General features: G+C 44.3%; 1 protein-coding gene across 5 annotated transcripts in view; it reads left to right on the forward strand.

Moving 5' to 3' along the window:
- The window catches only part of pot1 (protection of telomeres 1 homolog), a 51,269-nt gene extending 36,348 nt beyond the window's left edge, over nucleotides 1-14,921 (forward strand). For 3 of the 5 annotated variants that reach the window (XM_024381037.2, XM_024380944.2, XM_024381122.2), the window contains 10 exons: nucleotides 9,809-9,993; nucleotides 10,103-10,182; nucleotides 10,325-10,351; nucleotides 11,189-11,345; nucleotides 11,795-12,000; nucleotides 12,270-12,405; nucleotides 12,526-12,608; nucleotides 13,612-13,706; nucleotides 13,858-13,963; nucleotides 14,530-14,921. In XM_024381037.2, coding sequence (XP_024236805.1) covers nucleotides 9,809-9,993; nucleotides 10,103-10,182; nucleotides 10,325-10,351; nucleotides 11,189-11,345; nucleotides 11,795-12,000; nucleotides 12,270-12,405; nucleotides 12,526-12,608; nucleotides 13,612-13,706; nucleotides 13,858-13,963; nucleotides 14,530-14,675 — 1,221 coding nt within the window. In that variant the 3' untranslated portion in view covers nucleotides 14,676-14,921. The remainder of the gene's footprint in view (nucleotides 1-9,808; nucleotides 9,994-10,102; nucleotides 10,183-10,324; nucleotides 10,352-11,188; nucleotides 11,346-11,794; nucleotides 12,001-12,269; nucleotides 12,406-12,525; nucleotides 12,609-13,611; nucleotides 13,707-13,857; nucleotides 13,964-14,529) is intronic. The other 2 variants (XM_024381274.2, XM_024381206.2) reach the window with 2 other exon arrangements.
- The last annotated feature ends 5,451 nt before the right edge of the window (nucleotides 14,922-20,372 follow it).

Here is a 20,372-nt window from a genome sequence, read left to right on the forward strand (position 1 = left end):
AGGACTCATCGGGGTCATCTCCATCAACAACCCCTAGCATAGACCAATGCATTGAGTAATATGTTGTGTTATGTGTAGTCAATCCTCTCTTGATTAAGAAGAAGCAGTTTCACATTGTGCTATTTTATTAAGGATGATAAGAAAAAACCTTTCTGTCACAAAGGAAAACAATACTCTGCTTTTACCAAACTGTGCAAACTACCCATTTTGCCAAACTCCGTAGAATACAGGTCAACCTACATTATGTATGTACAGTATCACAAGCTTAAACGTCAATGATAACTCCCATCTAACATGAATTTGTATCATGGAGTTTGACATACATTTGATTTTGGACCACTCATGACTTCTGTCCACTGGCCTAACTATCCTTCATCATGGATAAACATTACTGTGTGACAGCAGAGAGATGACCTATGCTACACACACAAGAATTTAGCTGCACTTGCTAAAACATCTGCTAAACTCTGTATGCAACCAATAAACGTTCATTTGATACACACATGCACAAACAAATCCTATGTGGATACATGACTAAAAAGTTCCACAATTTTGAGAATTTCAGTGTTTTGTTTGTAACTGGGAGAAAAAAAGGTCAAAACAAAATGTTTTCCTCCTTTTTTTCTTATACTGTAAGACTATTGATTTTGTCTTCACACATTCTCCAGTTATTTCAGACTTCCTCTGATTAGGTGGAATACAGTACTTAATATCATAGCCTCTTAAACGAAAGAGGATTTATTTGACAGGAGTCATTTAATGCTTATCAATCAATTCACCCTCCTAAATAAAGGGTTTTCAGGGCAGATGAGTGAAAATAGAAATGTTTCCCCATTTATCAATCTCCTCTGGCGAATCGTCAGTAATAGTGTGTGAAATTGGCAGAGCCGGCTTTTGAGAAGACGGCTAGTTAGAGAAGAAAGGAGGTTATTAGGATAACGGAAAATGAGAGAGTGGGGGAATTGGGAGGGGAGGAGAAGGAGAAGTGCCCAATCGATCCGCCTCCGTCATGGTTTCCCTGTGGTCACCCTCACAGCATGGTGTCTCTGAGACACACACACACACACTCGCCACTGCTAAAACAGCAGGGTGCTTTCAGTTGCGGTCTGGATACCACATTCTGTTCTCCGCACACTCAAACAGATATATGACTACACAGTGAGACATCATGGGGCCTGTAGCTTTCAATGGCGCTGTTAACACACACTCTTATTGACCCCTACGCATTCATCATAGAGCACACAACTGATACGCCATCACTCTACTTCTTATGCATTGTAGACCATATACACGGGGGTATCTGGTTTCATATACGTGTCACCCACTTTTCAACATGTACAGTACATTGAGTTATGCATGCAGGGGACTGGCAGATCTTTTGTGCTTTGTCTGAAGTGCAGGACAGATTGGATGCCCAGCTTCATTAATTCGCTGGTAAGGGTCCAATGACATTGACCACAAAGTCATGATACTGTGGGATCATGCAAATCCCGCTGTATCTTTCTACGTCTTTAGACCAGAAGGGGAACATGCCGTGTCAGACCCGAAAATGACATGGTATTATCCGGCATGGTCTGTTCCACTCTCTCTCATCTCTCTTTTTCTCTCCCTCTTACTGCACTTGTCCCATCCCTTTGCATTGGTTTCCTCTTTTCTAACATTCCCTTTGTCCCTTTCCATCTATCCCTCTGTCATTTCTTAAGTTTTCTCCCGAATCTCCCTTCATTTATCTTTATCAAGGCTGTATCACAACCGGCCGTCATTGGGAATCCCATAGGGCTGCGCACAATTTGCCCAGCGTCGTCTGAGTTTGGCCGATGTAGGCCGTCATTGTAAATAAGAATTTGTTCCTAACTGACTTGCCAAGTTAAATTTTTTTAAATGTCAAAAGAAAAAAAATCTATGTTTGTCATCTCATGTCCCTTTCTCTCTTTCTCAGCACAAACTCTCACACAGATGCTAATGCTCAGCTCTGGATCTCCCAATTTCCCTTTCTGCTGACACCGCAAATGTCTTGGTACAATTCCTCCACATGCAAAACCTAGATATACAGTTGAAGTCAGAGGTTTACATACACTTAGGTTGAAGTCATTAAAACTCATTTTTCAACCACTCCACACATTTCTTGTTAACAATCTATAGTTTTGGCAAGTCGGTTAGGACATCTACTTTGTGCATGACACAAGTCATTTTTCCAACAATTGTTTACAGACAGATCATTTCACTTATCATTCACTGTATCACAATTCCAGTGGGTCAGAGGTTTACATGCACTAAGTTGACTGTGCCTTTAAACAGCTTGGAATATTCCAGAAAATTATGTCATGGCTTTAGAAGCTTCTGATAGGCTAATTGACATCATTTGAGTCAATTGGAGGTGTACCTGTGGATGTATTTCAAGGCCTACCTTCAAACTCAGTGCCTCTTTGCTTGTCATCATGGTAAAATCAGAAGAAATCAACCAAAACCTCAGAAAAAACATTGTAGACCTCCACAAGTCTGGTTCATCATTTGGAGTAATTTCTAAATGCCTGAAGGTACCACATTCATCTGTACAAAAAATAGTACGCACGTATAAAAACCATGGGACCACGCAGCCGTCATACCGCTCAGCAAGGAAATGTGTTCTGTCTCCTAGAGATCAACTTACTTTGGTGCAAAAAGTGCAAATCAATCCCAGAACAACAGAAAAGGACCTTGTGAAGATGCTGGAGGAAACGGGTACAAAAGTATCTATATCCACAGTAAAACAAGTCCTATATCGACATAACCTGAAAGGACGCTCAGCAAGGAAGAAGCCACTGCTCCAAAAGCGCCATAAAAATGCCAGACTACAGTTTGCAACTGCACATGGGGACAAAGATCGTACTTTTTGGAGAAAAGTCCTCTGGTCTGATGAAACCAAAATAAAACTGTTTGGCCATAATGACCATTGTTATGTTTGGAGGAAAAAGGGGGAGGCTTCTAAGCCTAAGAACATCATCCCAACCGTGAAGAACGGGTGGCAGCATCACAATGAACCTTCCAGGTACAACCCCAAATCCGTAAACACAGGCACCCTCAAAGATATCATCCTAACCAACTTGCCCTCCAAATACACCTCTTCAACCAAAATCTCAGCGATCACTGCCTCATTGCCTGCATCCGTAATGGGTCTGCGGTCAAACAACCATCCCCTATCAGCGTCAAACGCTCCCTAAAAGAGTTCAGCGAGCAGGCCTTTCTAATCAACCTGGCCCGGGTATCCTGGAAGGATATTGACCTCATCCCATCAGTAGAGGATGCCTGGTTATTCTTTAAAAGTGCCTTCCTCACCATCTTAAATAAGCATGACCCATTCAAAAAATGTAGAACCAGGAACAGATATAGCCCTTGGTTCACTCCAGACCTGAATGCCCTTGACCAGCACAAAAACATCCTGTGGCGTACTACATTAGCATCGAATAGCCCCTGTGATATGCAACGTTTCAGGTTAGTTAGGAACCAATATACACAGGCAGTTAAGAAAGCTAAGGCTAGCTTTTTCAAACAGAAATTTGCATCCTGTAGCATAAACTCAAAACAGTTCTGGGACACTAAAGTCCATGGAGAATAAGAGCACCTCCTTCCAGCTGCACACTGCACTGGGGCTAGGAAACACTGTCACCACTAATAAATCCACTATAATTGAGAATTTCAATAAGCATTTTTCTACGGCAGGCCATGCTTTCCACCTGGCTACCCCTACCCCGGTCAACAGCCCTGTACCCCCCCACAGCAACTCGCCCAAACCTCCCCCATTTCTCCTTCACCCAAATCCAGATAGCTGATGTTCTGAAAGAGCTGCAAAATCTGGACCTCTAGAAATCAGCCGGGCTAGACAATCTGGACCCTCTCTTTCTAAAATTATCTGCCGAAATTTTTGCAACCCCTATTACTAGCCTGTTCAACCTCTTTCATATCGTCTGAGATTCCCAAAGATTGGAAAGCTGCCACAGTCATCCCTCTGTCACCCCCTTTGAAGAATCTAGACCCAAACTGCTACAGACCTATATCTATCCTACCCTGCTTTTCTAAGGTCTTCGAAAGCCAAGTTAACAAAAAGATTACTGACCATTTGGAATCCCACCGTACCTTCTCCGCTATGCAATCTGGTTTCAGGCTGGTCATGGGTGCACCTCAGCCACGCTCAAGGTCCTAAACGATATCATAACCGCCATCGATAAGAGACAATACTGTGCAGCCGTATTCATCGACCTAGCCAAGGCTTTCGACTCTGTCAATCCCCACATTCTTATCGGCAGACTCGACAGCCTTGGTTTCTCAAATGACTGCCTCGCCTGGTTCACCAACTACTTCTCAGACCGAGTTCAGTGTGTCAAATCGGAGGGCCTGTTGTCTGGACCTCTGGCACTCTCAATAGGGGTGCCACAGGGTTCTACTTGCTCTTAAATGCAAGTAAAACTAAATGCATGCTCTTCAACCGATTGCTGCCCGCCCCTGTCTGCCCGTCCAGCATCACTACTCTGGATCGTTCTGACTTAGAATATGTGGACAACTACAAATATCTAGGTGTCTGGTTAGATTGTAAACTCTCCTTCCAGACTCACATTAAGCATCCCCAATCCAAAATGAAATCTGGAATCGGCTTCCTATTTCACAAAAAAGCGTCCTTCACTCATGCTGCCAAACACCCTCGTAAAACTGACCATCCTACCGATCCTCGACTTTGGCGATGTCATTTACAAAATAGCCTCCAACACTCTACTCAACAAACTGGATGCAGTCTATCACAGTGCCATCCGTTTCGTTACCAAAGCCTCATATTGCCCACCACTGCGACCTGTACGCTCTCATTGGCTGGCCCTCGCTTCATACTCGTCGCCAAACCCACTGTCATCTACAAGTCTTTACTAGGTAAAGCCCCACCTTATCTCAGCTCACGGGTCACCATTGCAGCACCCACCCATAGCATGCACTCCAGCATGTATATTTCACTGGTCATCCCCAAACCCAATTTCTCCTTTGGCTGCCTTTCCTTCCACTTCTCTGCTGCAAATGACTGGAACGAACTTCAAAAATCATTGAAGCTGGAGTCTCATATCTCCCTCACTAACTTTAAGCACCAGCTGTCAGAGCAGCTCACAGATCACTGCACCTGTACATAGCCCATCTGTAAATAGCCCATCCAACTACCTCATCCCCATACTGTATTTATTTATTTGTCTTGCTCCTTTGCACCCCAGTATCTCTACTTGCACATTCATCTTTTGCACATCTATCACTCCAGTGTTGCTATATTGTAATTACTTCGCCGCCATGGCCTATTTATTGCCTCACTACCTCCCTTATGTTATCTCATTAGCACACACTGTATATAGACTTTTTCTACTGTATTATTGACTGTATGTTTGTTTATTCTATGTTGTTGTTTGTGAGGCACTGCTTTGCTTTATCTTGTCCAGGTCGCAGTTGTAAATGACAACTTGTTCTCCACTAGCCTAACTGGTTAAATAAAGGTGAAATAAAAATTAATCAAATTTAAAAAATAAAAAATGTTGTGTGGGTGCTTTGCTGCAGGAGGGACTGGTGCACTTCGCAAAATAGATGGCCTCATGAGGAAGGAAAATTATGTGGATATATTGAAGCAACATCTCAAGACATGAGTCAGGAAGTTAAAGCTTGGTCGCAAATGGATCTTCCAAATGGACAATGACCCCAAGCATACTTCCAAAGTTGTGGCAAAATGGCTTAAGGACAACAAAGTCAAGATATCGGAGTGGCCATCACAAAGCCCCGACCTCAATCCTATAGAAAATTTGTAGGCAGAACTGAAAAAGTGTGTGCGAACAAGGAGGCCTACAAACCTGACTCGTTACCAAACGTTACACCAGCTCTGTCAGGAGGAATGGGCCAAAATTCACCCAACTTATTGTGGGAAGCTTGTGGAAGGCCACCTGAAACGTTTGACCCAAGTTAAACAATTGAAAGTTAAGGCTACCAAATACTAATTAATTGTATGTAAACTTCTGACCCACTGGGAATGTGATGAATGACATTAAAGTGAAATAAATCATTCTCTACTATTATTTTGACATTTCACATTCTTAAAATAAAGTGGTGATCCTAACTGACCTAAGACAGGGAATTTTTACTAGGATTAAATGTGTTAAGGGGGGAAAAAAGTGCATGTAATCTCCCGACTTCAACTGTTTGTGTGTGTGTGTATTATTATTATTATTATTATTATTATTATTATTATAATACCTTTATTTAACTATGCAAGTCAGTTAAGAACAAATTCTTATTTTCAATGACGGCCTAGGAACAGTGGGTTAACTGCCTTGTTCAGGGGCAGAACGACAGATTTGTACTTTGTCAGCTCTGGGATTTGAACTTGCAACCTTTCATCTACTAGTCCAACACTCTAACCACTAGGCTGCCACCCCAAAATGTATAGATACTTTTGGATTCAACTTATTCTAAATAAACTGGAAAGGTGTTGGTTATGTCCATTTGCTTTTAGTAAGAAAATAGGCAGAGTAGAGTCCCTTAATAGGTAGTGACCTTCCATGTGTACGTATAGACACTTACACATATAGAGGACAATCTATGGTGATTATTTACAGCTGACCCTGCACTTACTGGATGCAGTTCCCCCTCTCCCTCCCCCACGCCCCCTTGCCCTTGCTTCCTGTTTGTTGAACACAGTGTATGATGGTGAAAATGAGATTAACGCTGTGGTTGAAAGTCTCCTCGTAAAGTACAGAAGTGTCAGACGCCATTTCTCCTCATGCTTTAAAAAGCAATTGCGCATGGCGAGAGCATTCTGAGAAAGAATAACGTTCACACTTCTGCTTCATTACTCCGCTCGCTCCCTTTGCCTGCGAAAACATGATCTGCCATGCTCGCCTTCTGTGAGAAGGCATTTTTAACCCAATGCCATTTTTTAGAGTTATTTTAAGGGGGAAAAAATGACAAATTGGGAGCGCTGCTTTGCATAGGTCTGTGTTCGTATAAATAGCCCCATTTGTAAGTGAACCCTGGTGTCTGGACCAAGAGAGGTCGCGGTGTCATTGAAGCACCTGGATTCCAGCTTCCTATCATTGCTGTTTTGAATAAGGGTCCTTATTAATCATTGTGGGGATGAGGGGGTTTGAGGCTTATTGACATCATTAGAATTGCAATGTGAAGAGTAGAACTCAACTGGACCTAGTTCCATTGGTCTGCTCCCAGAATGCAACTCTCCTAGTAGTTGTATCCTTTCTTGACTCAGATTGTCTCAAGTTGAGGATTTCAGTCCCATTCTCACACCGGTGTTTTACCTCACCCTGGGTTTCTGAGATTGCATTAAAGCGTGTCAGTTACGTGACTGGGTGCGTGGACAACTTTTAACATGTGGCCTGCTCTACAGTGGGAATAAACTGCCGCCTCTATGTAAATGTCCCACCACTTTAGCCTTCATAGACTGTGCATGTTGACCAGAGAGATGACTTTCTGTCTGCGGACAGTTAGGCCCATCCCCCATACTGTACCACTGTGGCCTCTTGGCTAGCCACACATCTTGTCATCTGTTATTCATGAAGTGCGAGATAAATACAAGAGCGAGACAGGGCACCTGTGCTGTCTGAACACACTTGCGTGGCTAGCCAACACCACAAGATGGTGTTAGGCTGCTGAGCTAAAGCCTAGGCATTAGTTCAGGGAGTCTACACAAGTCTTCAGGTCTCACACAAGGTTACTTGTCAGATGAGCGTGGTCTGAAACCACCTTCATTACTTTGGCAGCTCTTGTTAAAAAAAAAAAGTTGTTTCAATGCACTGTTTCCTCATTTGTTTTAATCTTGTATCTTAGGGAACACTTTGTCTGACTTTGTTTACCTTCCAGAAAAGTGTTAACAAAATGGCTGCCAAGAGCCCCAAACATTGTACTTTTAATCGAGGTGCTTAATCTCAATGAGCCACACTTATTGTGCTACTCCCCTTCCCCTCTCCTGTGAGTTTCCCCACTCCCCACCCACAACCCCTGAATCCTGTAACTGAGTAATGTCGGCTTTCTTTCTAGCTTCTGGTTCTAGTTTCCCTCTATTATAAAAAGACTGGTGTGAAATTGGGTTGTTGTTTTTTTTCTCTGCCAGGCGACTAAAGTTTGGTCTGGTTTATTGAGCCTGACTCGTTAAGAAACTGTAAAGCCGAAAGCAATCTTCTGTATTTGGAGAATCCTTTACTGAGCAATCATTGCGTCACTCGGAGAATGAGACACTGTTAGTCGGTGGGATCATGACGTTTGGTCACACAGACGCACTTGAACATGTATTTTTGGGTGATGACTGTTAAAGCGGATAGAAAACGCCACCTTAATGTGTCAACGAAATATATCAGGAACCAGAGCTGTCACTGGCAGAAAGAGAGCCCCCATCGCTTGGCTCAGTATGTGTTCTCATTATAACCACACCTGGCTACTTTGGGTAGAGGATGGTAGATGTAATAGCTGTAGCAAGGCAGGAACAGCTTTGGGGTTAGCAGCAGGACTGGGCTTGGCTGGCTTTGAACCAGAAGCATGCAGCATCACCCCCGTTTCGCTGAAGACTCACTGTCCTCCTGTGTTCTCTCACCAGTCTCTGAGCATTAATCATTTACTCTGCGGCTCTAACACCTGTTTCTATCTTTGGCATTTAAACACAAACAAAATTGTGGCCAACTCACAGAACTCTCAAATACTAAACATTGGACACCCCAATGTTGTTGATCTTTTCATTTTTTTTTAATACTTAGGATATTGTGACAATGTTTCTGTGAAATGTCCTCAATGTGCTGCAATTTTGGTGCCCCCCCCCCAGCACCATTATCAACCCCCTGTGCTCCAGTCAGCCCTGACTGATAGAATCTTCAGAACTGAGTGTTGCTCCAGAAAGGAAGGTTTTGGGAGACCATCAGGCAAACCTTGCTTGCCTCTTGTCTGCACATAAGGGAATGTCTTTGGGCTGTAGATGTTGCAGTTGAGTATAAAGAATGAATTGGACAATTTTCTTCTGCTGTTAGCTTTTTTCACCCTGTGGAGGATACTTCTAAGAATAGTATCTCAAAATTCCAGAAATGTTCTATGGAATGCCTGCTTTGTGCAGTCGCTTTACAAAACAACTAAACAAGAACATGTTAAGGAAATGTATGCCGTCTTTTAAACATGGCCAGTGTTACTAGATAGGTACACGGTACTAGCCCATGTTGTGGCCGGAAGCTGAACAAAGCCCCTGATGAGCAGTAGAGATAAACGGTGCTCCCCTACTACTCTACTACCCTGTACTCATGTGCTCTCACTGATAGAGCATGAGAGGTGAAGTCAGGTTCCTGTCACCCTGAAGCTGGTTGTGACCATAGAGCTCATCTGTTAAAAAACATTCAGTTTAGCTGATTTGTGTACCCTTGATGAGATATACTTGTTAAAAATACTTCAACCTGATTTGTCTCGTATCACGGGAAAGGTTTAGATTTGGTACCATACCGCCCTCTTCTGGCTGCAAGTGTCAAATTAAACCGATGCATCCTGCTACTTGTTATTCAGCAACAGTGAAATGATTCAATGACCACTATGGGGAGCAGTATGATGTCTGGTGCTGATTTCCGTCTGATGCGAAGACTGCAACTACATTAAAAAAAATAAAAAATACAATCTGCATTGCAACATGATACATTGGATGACTCAAATCCAAGGATCGTGAAACAGTAACTCACCTCATCAATTTCCAATATGCAGGTGCTATTTTAGTTGAGAGGGGTTGGAGTGATACATACGTTTCTAACATGTCTTTGACCCCTCCTTCTTCTTCTAGCCCGGGTCATACCTTCGGATATACAACCTACACGCAGTTCCTGGGGCTAGTCGGTTGCCAAGCAATGACTCTGTCCAGTCTGATCAGACGGGACACCTGGGTTTCCACCTGCATGGGGGCACCTCATATGGCAGGGGGTTACGTGTGCTGCCTGAAGACAGCCCAGATATACTGGACCTCAAAAAGTAAGAGGGGGCTGTCTGCCAATTTGTGTTGTCACCTCATAAGGCCTAAATGATAGGACACTTTCGCTTGAAGTGCCAATCTTTTAAGTTTATTTTCTCATTGTTTCAGGATCTTGGAGACATTCTCCGAGTCTGACATAAATGACTCGTCCATGTTTGAAGTCTGGAGTACACCACCAGAGTCTTTTGGTATGTTGACATTTTTCACTTTTGATGCTTATATGAACAATATCTTGTTTTCCTGTTAATATTCCTTACAGTCATAATGGCTTGGAAGGCTGTGGTTTGGAGGAAACTTATGGCACCACATAAGTTTCTGCTATCATTTTAGGTACTGCTCCAGATGAAATTGCTACAGGTATGAAATGAGAAGTATGGCGCTATTTTGTTACACTTGTGGGCAAATTATAAGCTTATATAATTGTAAAATATTAGGATGTGAGCAGAAAAATAAAGGTTTGAATCACATCTCAAGAAACAAAATCACTTCCCAGTTTAGACATAATTCACACACCCTGCCAGTACAAAATCACTTCCTAGTCTAGGTGTAAATCCACACCCTCAGCCAGTACAATGAAAACTGGGTTCCTCCACTACTAATGTACATCCACATCTGTGATAGAAGTCTATGTCTTTGATTTGTTGCAGTCCTGTCTGACACTAGCTAGCAGATTGTGACGTGTTAATGTGCTGCTCCATTTGCCGTTACAGGATAGATACGGCGTAGCACCGAGAATTTTTGGCCAACCTTAACGATATTATCTTCGTTCTCGATTCGCCCAAATATATATCTCCGAAAATGTCTGTGTCCAGTTGTAAGTGGTTCGTTTGAATTTAGAAAATGCTCTGTTATTAAAATAAATAATTTGGTTTGCTCCATGACGTGATCCAACACAGTGAGAGAAGATTTGAAATAAAGAGGGTGGCGTACACATTGTTGGATTACTTCATAGAGCAAAACATTAATTTGTTTTATTTTCTACATTCAAACAAAACAGCCAGCTGTGACTGGACATGGGCATTTTAGAAGATGCATGTTAGAGTGAATCGAGAACTAAGATAGTATCGTTAAGGTCGGTGGAAAATTCTCTGCTACGCCAAACAGTATCTATCCCGTAACGGCTAATGGAGAATCACATTAGCCCGTTACAATCTGCTAGCTACTCTGACACTTGTTGTATGTGTATTGGTGTAGAGAGGACGTGTGACCACACTGTGGAACAGGTGAGTCTGGCTGAAGTGAAGAGCAGAAGCCCCCCTCAGGTGTTCCACGTTCAGGTTCAGCTCAAGTCTTACCAGCCTCAGAGACTCTACCAGTCCCTGAAACTCTTCTGTCACAAGTGTAAAACCATGTGAGTTACTGCTATACACTGACAACCAAACACAAACACGCAAGACACAACATTTACTTGATTGTATTAGCGACATAGCTCCAATTGTGAGGTCATAGGTTATCCATGCTTCGTCATATACATACTCGCACATGTCTCTCTCAATCCATTGGGGACCCCAGGGTGTGCACAATTATCTAGTCCAGCACTAACACACCTGATTCAACTAATCACCAAGCCTTTGATTAGTTGAAACTGGTGTGTGCACTCTCTGGGTGTCAATCAGTTATTGTCCTTGCTATCTGGGATCCTTGTGACATCCTTACTCCATTTGAAGTTAACGTTTAAACATTTTTAAATGTAAAGGACAAGGTTAGGGTTTAGGGTAGGGACGTCCAAGGATTCCAGACAGCACTAATCAGTCAGGAATAGATTGAGAAACGATTGAGAAACTGCCCTGTACCTTTCAGACGGGACGTCCCTGATGATGTCACAGTGGGGGGCTTGTTCTCAGAAGCCCAGAAGGACGTTGGACCATGTAATAATGGTTACTGGACTCTGGTTCTGCCTCTCCCCAGAGAGCCTCCTTCTGAATCCCCCAGCCGGACCCTGACCCTTCTGATGTCCAGTCAGCTAATGGGAAAGGGCAAGGCAAAGGAGCTGATCTTCCTTATGGGTGCGAACCACACAACTGCCTTGTTACTATGGAGACACAGAGTGTTATCTGCATCTCCCTTCCTCTCATGGCCACAACCATACAGACTTGAAACCTAGTAAAGAAACGCTATATAAATGCAATCTATTCCTACTGAAAAACAGTGATGCGTGTCTCTTTTAGTGATGCATTTCACGTTTACCTTCTAAAAGCTACGCTATGACAGTTTGATTCTATGTTTTACGCCAAAGGCTAAACTGTTAACCATTATTTTGTCTGCTTTCCCGTAGGGGCTACCTTGGAGGAGACGTGTCGGATAGCATCCGCGTACAGTAACATTGTGCCAGTGACATCACCACAAGGAACCATGACCCCGCTGGATCTCTCGGCTCCCTTCCTCTTCCGGGGCACGAAAAGATACTATGGGTCTGTACCTATCTTGAAAATCACTGTCTTAGCCACATCTGACACAGGCCACATTTTGTCCATCAGTGTACTTAAATACACTAAAATGTGATGTGGGTTTTTATGCCTTTTGTTTTTCAGATGCAAACAGTGCTCCCAACTAAAAGTGGGAGAATCATTGGGAGAAGGAGTAGATGTTTGGGATGAGAAAAGTGTGGCAGAAGGTATGGTGATCTCTTTCTCACTGTGTACACCTTTTAGGTGGTGGCGATTTAGTGTGGACCTGACCCCATCGTCATTTCTCCCTATTCACCCCTTGATCACATTAACCTCTTACCTGGGTCGTGTTCACAGGCAAAACCTCAGCAAAACATTTTGCAGTGGTAGGAAGATCTTATTAGACCAGTTAGAACATTATTTTCCATGCAATAAAAGTACAGGTTTAAGGACTTGAGTCACTTGAACACCTGTGACCTGGTCTATGCGGAACATGAGCTACAATACACAGAGACAGGTCTCTCACGGTGACCTTTGTGACCTGGGTTTATGTTCTTGACGTTTTTTTTTATGTAACTGCCTCTTCAGCTTTCGTGGATATTCTGGCTCGGCTGGGTTTTCCATTTCACTGCTCTGTTGTGTCTGTGACGTCTCGGTTTGTTAATGCTATGGTCACAGCATTCGTTTTGATCATGTTAGGACTACCTTCATCCCACTCTTTTCTTTTAAATGTACTGGCTATTCTTGATCTTCTCTCTGCACCATGCCCTCAGCTAGGGGAGGCTGGTGGGAGGGGCTCTAGGAGGAAGGGCTCATTGTAATTGCTGGAATGGAATGAATAGAACGGAGTCAAACATGGTTTCCGTATGTTTGTTGTGTTTGATACCATTCCATTTATTCCATTCGTCTTTACAGTGAGTTCTCCTATAGCTCCTCCCACCAGCCTCTTCTAGTTGGACTGCATTGTCTTCTCTCTCCCTCTTGTTACTCGGCTCCTCCCCCTTTCCTGAACCCTCAGTTGTTTTGATCTTATGTCTCCTCTCCACCGGCACTTTTAATGTTACGTCTGCTGTGTTTCTTTACTCCACCAATCCTCAGTTTTATGTTATGGCTTCCCTCCTTAGGTTGTAAAGTTACGCCTAGCGTCCGCTCCTGCCTCTGCTCAGGTCTCTCTTAAATCATGTGGTTTTAATGTTATGGCTCTCCTCTCGGCTCTCTTCCCTCGCCCAGCTCTCGGGGTGCAGCTGCTGCAGTATGGCCTACTGATGAAGCTTGAGCTGCAGGATGGCACCGGCTTCCTGGAGGCCCTGCTCTGGAGAGATGCAGTACGTGAGGGCATCCATATGAAGAGACAAGACAGACACAACACATTGAAATATTTTTCAACTTGGTGCCCATAGGTCTGCATGGGTATTTGGGCTCTATGAGTGTTGTATTCTTGTTGTCTAACTTGTAACACCATTAAACCTATGGCAGGAATCCTTCTTCCACGTGTCAGCTGAGGATGCAGCAGCTGACCAGGAGGCACAAGACCGGGTCCAGGAAACCATGGACAGACTCTGCCCACCAGGGAGTAGTACGGGTAATCATATATTATTATAATAATAATAATATGCCATTTAGTAGATGCTTTTATCCAACCGACTTAGTCATGCATGCATACTTTTTACATATGGGTAGTCTGGGAATTGAACCCACTACCCTGGCATTGAAAGCGCCATGCTCTACCAACTGAGCTACAGTGACTTCAGTGCTTCCAGCACTGTCCACGGATGTATCACTATCACATAAATAGACCTGTGAAGTGAGAATGTTTTTGTCAATATTTCAAGGGCAGAGATTTTAACCCCACATCAACAGTGGGCTCTAATGAAGCATTAACAAACAGCGCGTAGAGGTTTCCCATTAGTGAGCAATGAGGCTGGATGAGCTTCCAGGCAGATGGCCCCTCAGAGTGTGAATGCACTGCAGCAATTGAGCAAGTAACTGGACAGCAATTAGTTTTCACATGTCCTCCTGAGCAGGCTAGGCTAAAATATGTATTTAAGGATGTCAATTTGGTGTGTGTGCGTGCATGTTTGTGTGGTGTATTTATGTTTTGTGTGGTGTATTCATGTCTGTCTGTGCCTTTTCCCTTCCTGTGCCCAGCGGAGAGGCCCTGGATGGACCTGTGTCTCAGTGCCTACACAGTGGAGGAGAACGGCCAGAGACGGGCCTGCTACCAGATCTGCCACACTGGTACCAGAGGCACTAACCCACATACACACCCTCACGCCTCGCCTAGAGACACATAGCACTCAACCAACCAAAATATCATGTATATTCCAAATAGTTATTTGTGAATATTGGTATACACTTGTGTACCTCCAAATTAATAAAACAAATTATATTGGCTGAAATGTATCTGGCTTTCAGTGTCTCTGACCATTTCCTTTGTCATATTTCCTCCTTTGTACCAACATTTTATATGTTTTATACTTTATTGAGAGTATGTGTAAACTCTGTTTTCCCCTTCTTAGAAATAAATTATGTGAAAATTATTTGTATTGTCAATTTGAATTTAACCATGGCATTTTCATTGTCGACATCCCTCAAACTCAATTCCACTGCATTAGAGTTCCCCTCTAATCAGGGACTGGTTTAGACCTGAGACCAGGTGTGTGTGCAATTCATTATCTGGTAGAACAGAAAACCAGCAGGCTCCGGGCCTCATAGGGTAAGAGTTGAATACTCTACATCAGCTATTCCCCAACTGGGGGTACACGCAATACATTCGGGGCTGCGCCAAATAAAAATGTGATTCACATTTTCAAACAGTCCATTTAGATTTTCCAACGGGGCTATACATTTTGGTGACTAACGTAGCTGCTTCTCATTCCGTTTGCTCGAAAATTGATAAATGGTTAAAAAAAAGTAAGGCCTGCGTCCATAGAGACACATACCACCTCTACTGGTAGTACTGCTACAACCAGTGCTACAACCAGTAGTACTACACCTACACCTGTCGATGGCACAAGTTGTTCTGCTTCCACGAGCACATCCAATGCTAGCATCAGTAATTCTACATTTGTTGCTAGCCCAGCTAGCATGGATACTGACAGTTGTGAATCTGATACAGCTGAAGAGCTACTGCCCGCTTACCCGGGAAAGCACCGAAAAACCGACAGGGACGTTGGACCATCGAAGAGGCGCAAATATGATGAGAATTACATTGATTTGGGCTTCACTTACAGTTGAAGTCGGAAGTTTACATACACCTTAGCCAAGTACATTTAATCTCAGTTTCACAATTCCTGACATTTAATCCTAGTAAAAATTCCGTTTTAGGTTAGTTAAGATCACCACTATATTTTAAGAATGTCAGAATAATAGTAGAGAGAATGATTTATTTCAGCTTTTATTTCTTTCATCACATTCTCATTGGGTCAGAAGTTTACATACACTCAATTAGTATTTGTTATCACTGCCTTTTAAATTGTTTAACTTGGGTCAAACGTTTTGGGTAGCTTTCCACAAGCTTCCCACAATAAGCTGGGTGAATTTTGGCCCATTCCTCCTGACAGAGCTGGTGTAACTGAGTCAGGTTTGCAAGGCCTCCTTGCACGCACACGATTTTTCAGTTCTGCCCACAAATTTTATTTTGGATTTGACGACAGGGCTTTGTGATGGCCACTCCAATATCTTGACTTTGTTTTTGTTAAGCCATTTTGCCACAACTTTGGAAGTATGCTTGGGGCCATTGTCCATTTTTGGAAGACCCATTTGCGACCAAGCTTTAACTTCCTGACTAATGTCTTGAGCTGTTGCTTCAATACATCCACATAATTTTCCTTCCTCATGAGTCCATCTATTTTGTGAAGTGCACCAGTCCCTCCTGCAGCAAAGCACCCCCACAACATGATGCTGCCACCCCCGTGATTCACGGTTGGGATGGTGTTTTTCGGCTTGCAAGCCTCCCCCTTTTTCCTCCAAACATAACAATGGTCATTATGGCCAAACAGTTCTATTTTCATTCCATCAGACCAGAGGACATTTCTCCAAAAAGTACGACCTTTGTCCCCATGTGCAGTTGCAAACCGTAGTCTGGCTTTTTTTATGGCAGTTTTGGAGCAGTGGCTTCTTCCTTGCTGAGCGGCCTTTCAGAATCCAAGATGGCGTAGCAGTCAGACGTCTTTGTCTTGTCTCGTCCCATGTGTATATATCTTTTTCTTCGCGTTCTTTTTTTATATCTTTCCTAAACATCAACTTCAAAATACTCTCCTGCAACACGCCTCACCCAATGTGGTGTGGATTTATATGTTTTTCCCCAAAAGTATTTCTATTTACCTCAGAACTGGTATACCTCAACCAGGGTTGACTACTCCTGGCTAACGTTTCCATCCCGGAGCTAGCACCAACTAGCCTGGGGCTAGCTCATGCTAGAACCATCTCCCGGCTCACTCCTGGGCTACAATATCCAGACCCCTTCTACTGCCGGTACGGGGCACGGAACCCCGCCGATCCTCTACGACTGGAATACCGACATAATCAGCCCGAGGATTCCAACAGGCCCCTAAGGCGCGACGCCCGCTTAAGGCCCATTCTGCGAACCTGCTAGGCCGGCTACCTAGAGCTACTTGGAACCCTACTAATTCCATGACTGGTCTATCGGCGTCACCGCACGAAGGGGCAAAAACAGACTTAACCCCATCGCGATGTGCCCCAAAGGCTAACTTGCTAGCCCCTGCTAACTGCTTGCTTGCCTGCCCCGGTCTGCTAACTGCTTTGCTTGCTAACCCGGTCTGCTAACTGCTAGCTTGTTTAGCCCTGGCCTACTAACTGTAAGCATGTTAGCATTGGCCTGCTAACTGTCTGAATCGCCATATTTCAATGACGGCCTAGGAACAGTGGGTTAACTGCCTGTTCGGTGGCAGAACGACAGATTTGTACCTTGTCAGCTTGCAATCTTCCGGTTACTAGTCCAACGCTCTAACCACTAGGCTACCCTGCCGCCCCATCATTACTCAATACCTAGGTTTACCTCCAATGTACTCACATCCTACCTTACCCTTGTCTGTACACTATGCCTTGAATCTATGCTATCGTGCCCAGAAACCTGCTCCTTTTACTCTCTGTTCCGAACGTGCTAGACGGCCAGCTCGTATAGCATTTAGCCGTACTCTTATCCTACTTCTCCTCTGTTCCTCTGGTGATGTGGAGGTTAATCCAGGTCCTGCAATGCCTAACTCCACTCCCACTCCCCAGGTGCTCTCATTTGTTGACTTCTGTATCCGTAAAAGCCTTGGTTTCATACATGTTAACATTAGAAGCCTACTCCCTAAGTTTGTTTTACTCACTGCTTTCGCACACTCTGCCAACCTGGATGTCTTAGTCGTGTCTGAATCCTGGTTTAGGAAAACCACCAAAAACGTTGACATCTCCATCGCTAACTATAGCATTTCCAGAAACAAGTCTCTCACTGTTGCCACTTGCTATAGACCTCCCTCTGCCCCCAGCTGTGCCCTCAATACCATATGTGAATTGATTGCCCCCCATCTATCTTCTGAGCCCGTGCTACTAGGTGACCTAAACTGGGACATGCTTAACACCCCGGCCATCCTACAATCCCAGCTTGATGCCCTTAATCTCACACAAATTATCAATGAACCTACCAGGTACAACTCCAAATCCGTAAACACGGGCACCCTCATAGATGTCATCCTAACTAACTCACCCTCCAAATACACCTCTGCTGTTTTCAATCAAGATTTCAGCGATCACTGCCTCATTGCCTGCATCCGTAATGGGTCAGCGGTCAAACGGCCTCCACTCATCACTGTCAAACGCTCCTTAAAACACTTATGCGAGCAGGCCTTTCTAATTGACCTGGCCGTGGTATCCTGGAATGACATTGACCTCATCCCGTCATTAGATGATGCCTATTCTTTAAAAGTGCCTTCCTCACCATCTTAAATAAGCATGCCCTATTAAAAACAAAATGATCGAGGAATAGATATAGTCCTTGGTTCACTCCAGACCTGTCTGCCCTTGACCAGCACAAAAACATCCTGTGGCGTTCTGCATTAGCATCAAATAGCCCCCATGATATGCAACTTTTCAGGGAAGTTAGGAACAAATATACACAGGCAGTTTGGAAAGTTAAGGCTAGCTTTTTCAAATAGAAATTTGCATCCTGTAGTACTAACTCAAAAAGGTTCTGGGACACTGTAAAGTCCATGGAGAATAAAAGCACCTCCCAGCTGCCCACTGCTCTGAGGCTAGGAAACATTGTCACCACCGATAAATCCACTATAATTGAGAATTTCAATAAGCATTTCTCTACGGCTGGCCATGCTTTCCACCTGGCAACCCCTACCCTGGTCAACTGCCCGGCACCCTCCACAGCAACCCGCCAAAGCCCCCACAATTTCTCCTTTACCCAAATCCAGATAGCTGATGTTCTGAAAGAGCTGCAAAATCTGGACCCCTACAATTCAGCTGGGCTAGACAATCTGGACCCTCTCTTTCTAAAATTATCTGCCGAAATTGTTGCAACTCCTATTACTAGCCTGTTCAACCTCTCTTTCATATCGTCTGAGATTCCCAAAGATTGGAAAGCTGCTGCGGTCACACCCCTCTTCAATGGGGGTGACACTCTAGACCCAAACTGCTACAGACCTATCTATCCTACCCTGTCTTTCTAAGGTCTTCGAAAGCCAAGTTAACAAACAGATTACTGACCATTTCGAATCCCACCGTACCTTCTCCGCTATGCAATCTGGTTTCAGAGCTGGTCATGGGTGCACCTCAGCCACACTCAAGGTCCTAAATGACATCATAACCGCCATCGATAAGAGACATTACTGTGCAGCCGTATTCATCGACCTGGCCAAGGCTTTCGACTCTGTCAATCCCCACATTCTTATCGGCAGACTCAACAGCCTTGGTTTCTCAAATGATGAGGGGTGGCCAGTCCTCTTCTGACGGTGCCGGGTATAGATTATAATATAACATGGCCGAGATGTTCAAATGTTCATAAATGACCAGCATGGTCAAATAATAATAATCACAGTAGTTGTCGAGGGTGCAGCAAGTCAGCACCTCAGGAGTAAATGTCAGTTGGCTTTTCATAGCCGATCACTAAGAGTATCTCTCGCTCCTGCTGTCTATAAAGAGTTGAAAACAGCAGGTCTGGGACAGGTAGCACGTCCGGTGAACAGGTCAGGGTTCCATAGCCGCAGGCAGAACAGTTGAAGCTGGAGCAGCAGCACGGCCAGGTGGACTGGGGACAGCAAGGGGTCATCATGGTCCTAGGGCTCAGGTCCTCCGAGAAAGAGAAAGAAAGAGAGAATTAGAGAGCAAGAGAGAGCATACTTAAATTCAGACAGGACACCGGATAAGACAGGAGACGTACTCCAGATATAACAGACTGACCCTAGCCCCCCGACACAAACTACTGCAGCATAAATACTGGAGGCTGAGACAGGACAGGGTCAGGAGACACTGTGGCCCCATCCGATGATACCCCCGGACAGGGCCAAACAGGAAGGATATAACCCCACCCACTTTGCCAAAGCACAGCCCCCACACCACTAGAGGGATATCTTCAACCACCAATTTACCATCCTGAGACAAGGCCGAGTATAGCCCACAAAGATCTCCGCCACGGCCCAACCCAAGGGGGGCGACAACCCAGACAGGAAGATCACGTCAGTGACTCAACCCACTCAAGTGACGCACACATCCTAGGGACAGGATGAAAGTGCACCAGTAAGCCAGTGACTCAGCCCCTGTAATAGGGTTAGAGGCAGAGAATCCCAGTGGAGAGAAGGGAACCGGCCAGGCAGAGACAGCAAGGGCGGTTCGTTGCTCCAGAGCCTTTCCGTTCACCTTCACACTCCTGGGCCAGACTGCACTCAATCATATGGCCCACTGAAGAGATGAGTCTTCAGTAAAGACTTAAAGGTTGAGACCGAGTCTGCGTCTCTCACATGGGTAGGCAGACCATTCCA

This window comes from Oncorhynchus tshawytscha, linkage group LG01 (assembly GCF_018296145.1).
Source record: "Oncorhynchus tshawytscha isolate Ot180627B linkage group LG01, Otsh_v2.0, whole genome shotgun sequence".
In the NCBI taxonomy this organism is placed as follows: Eukaryota; Metazoa; Chordata; class Actinopteri; order Salmoniformes; family Salmonidae; genus Oncorhynchus; species Oncorhynchus tshawytscha.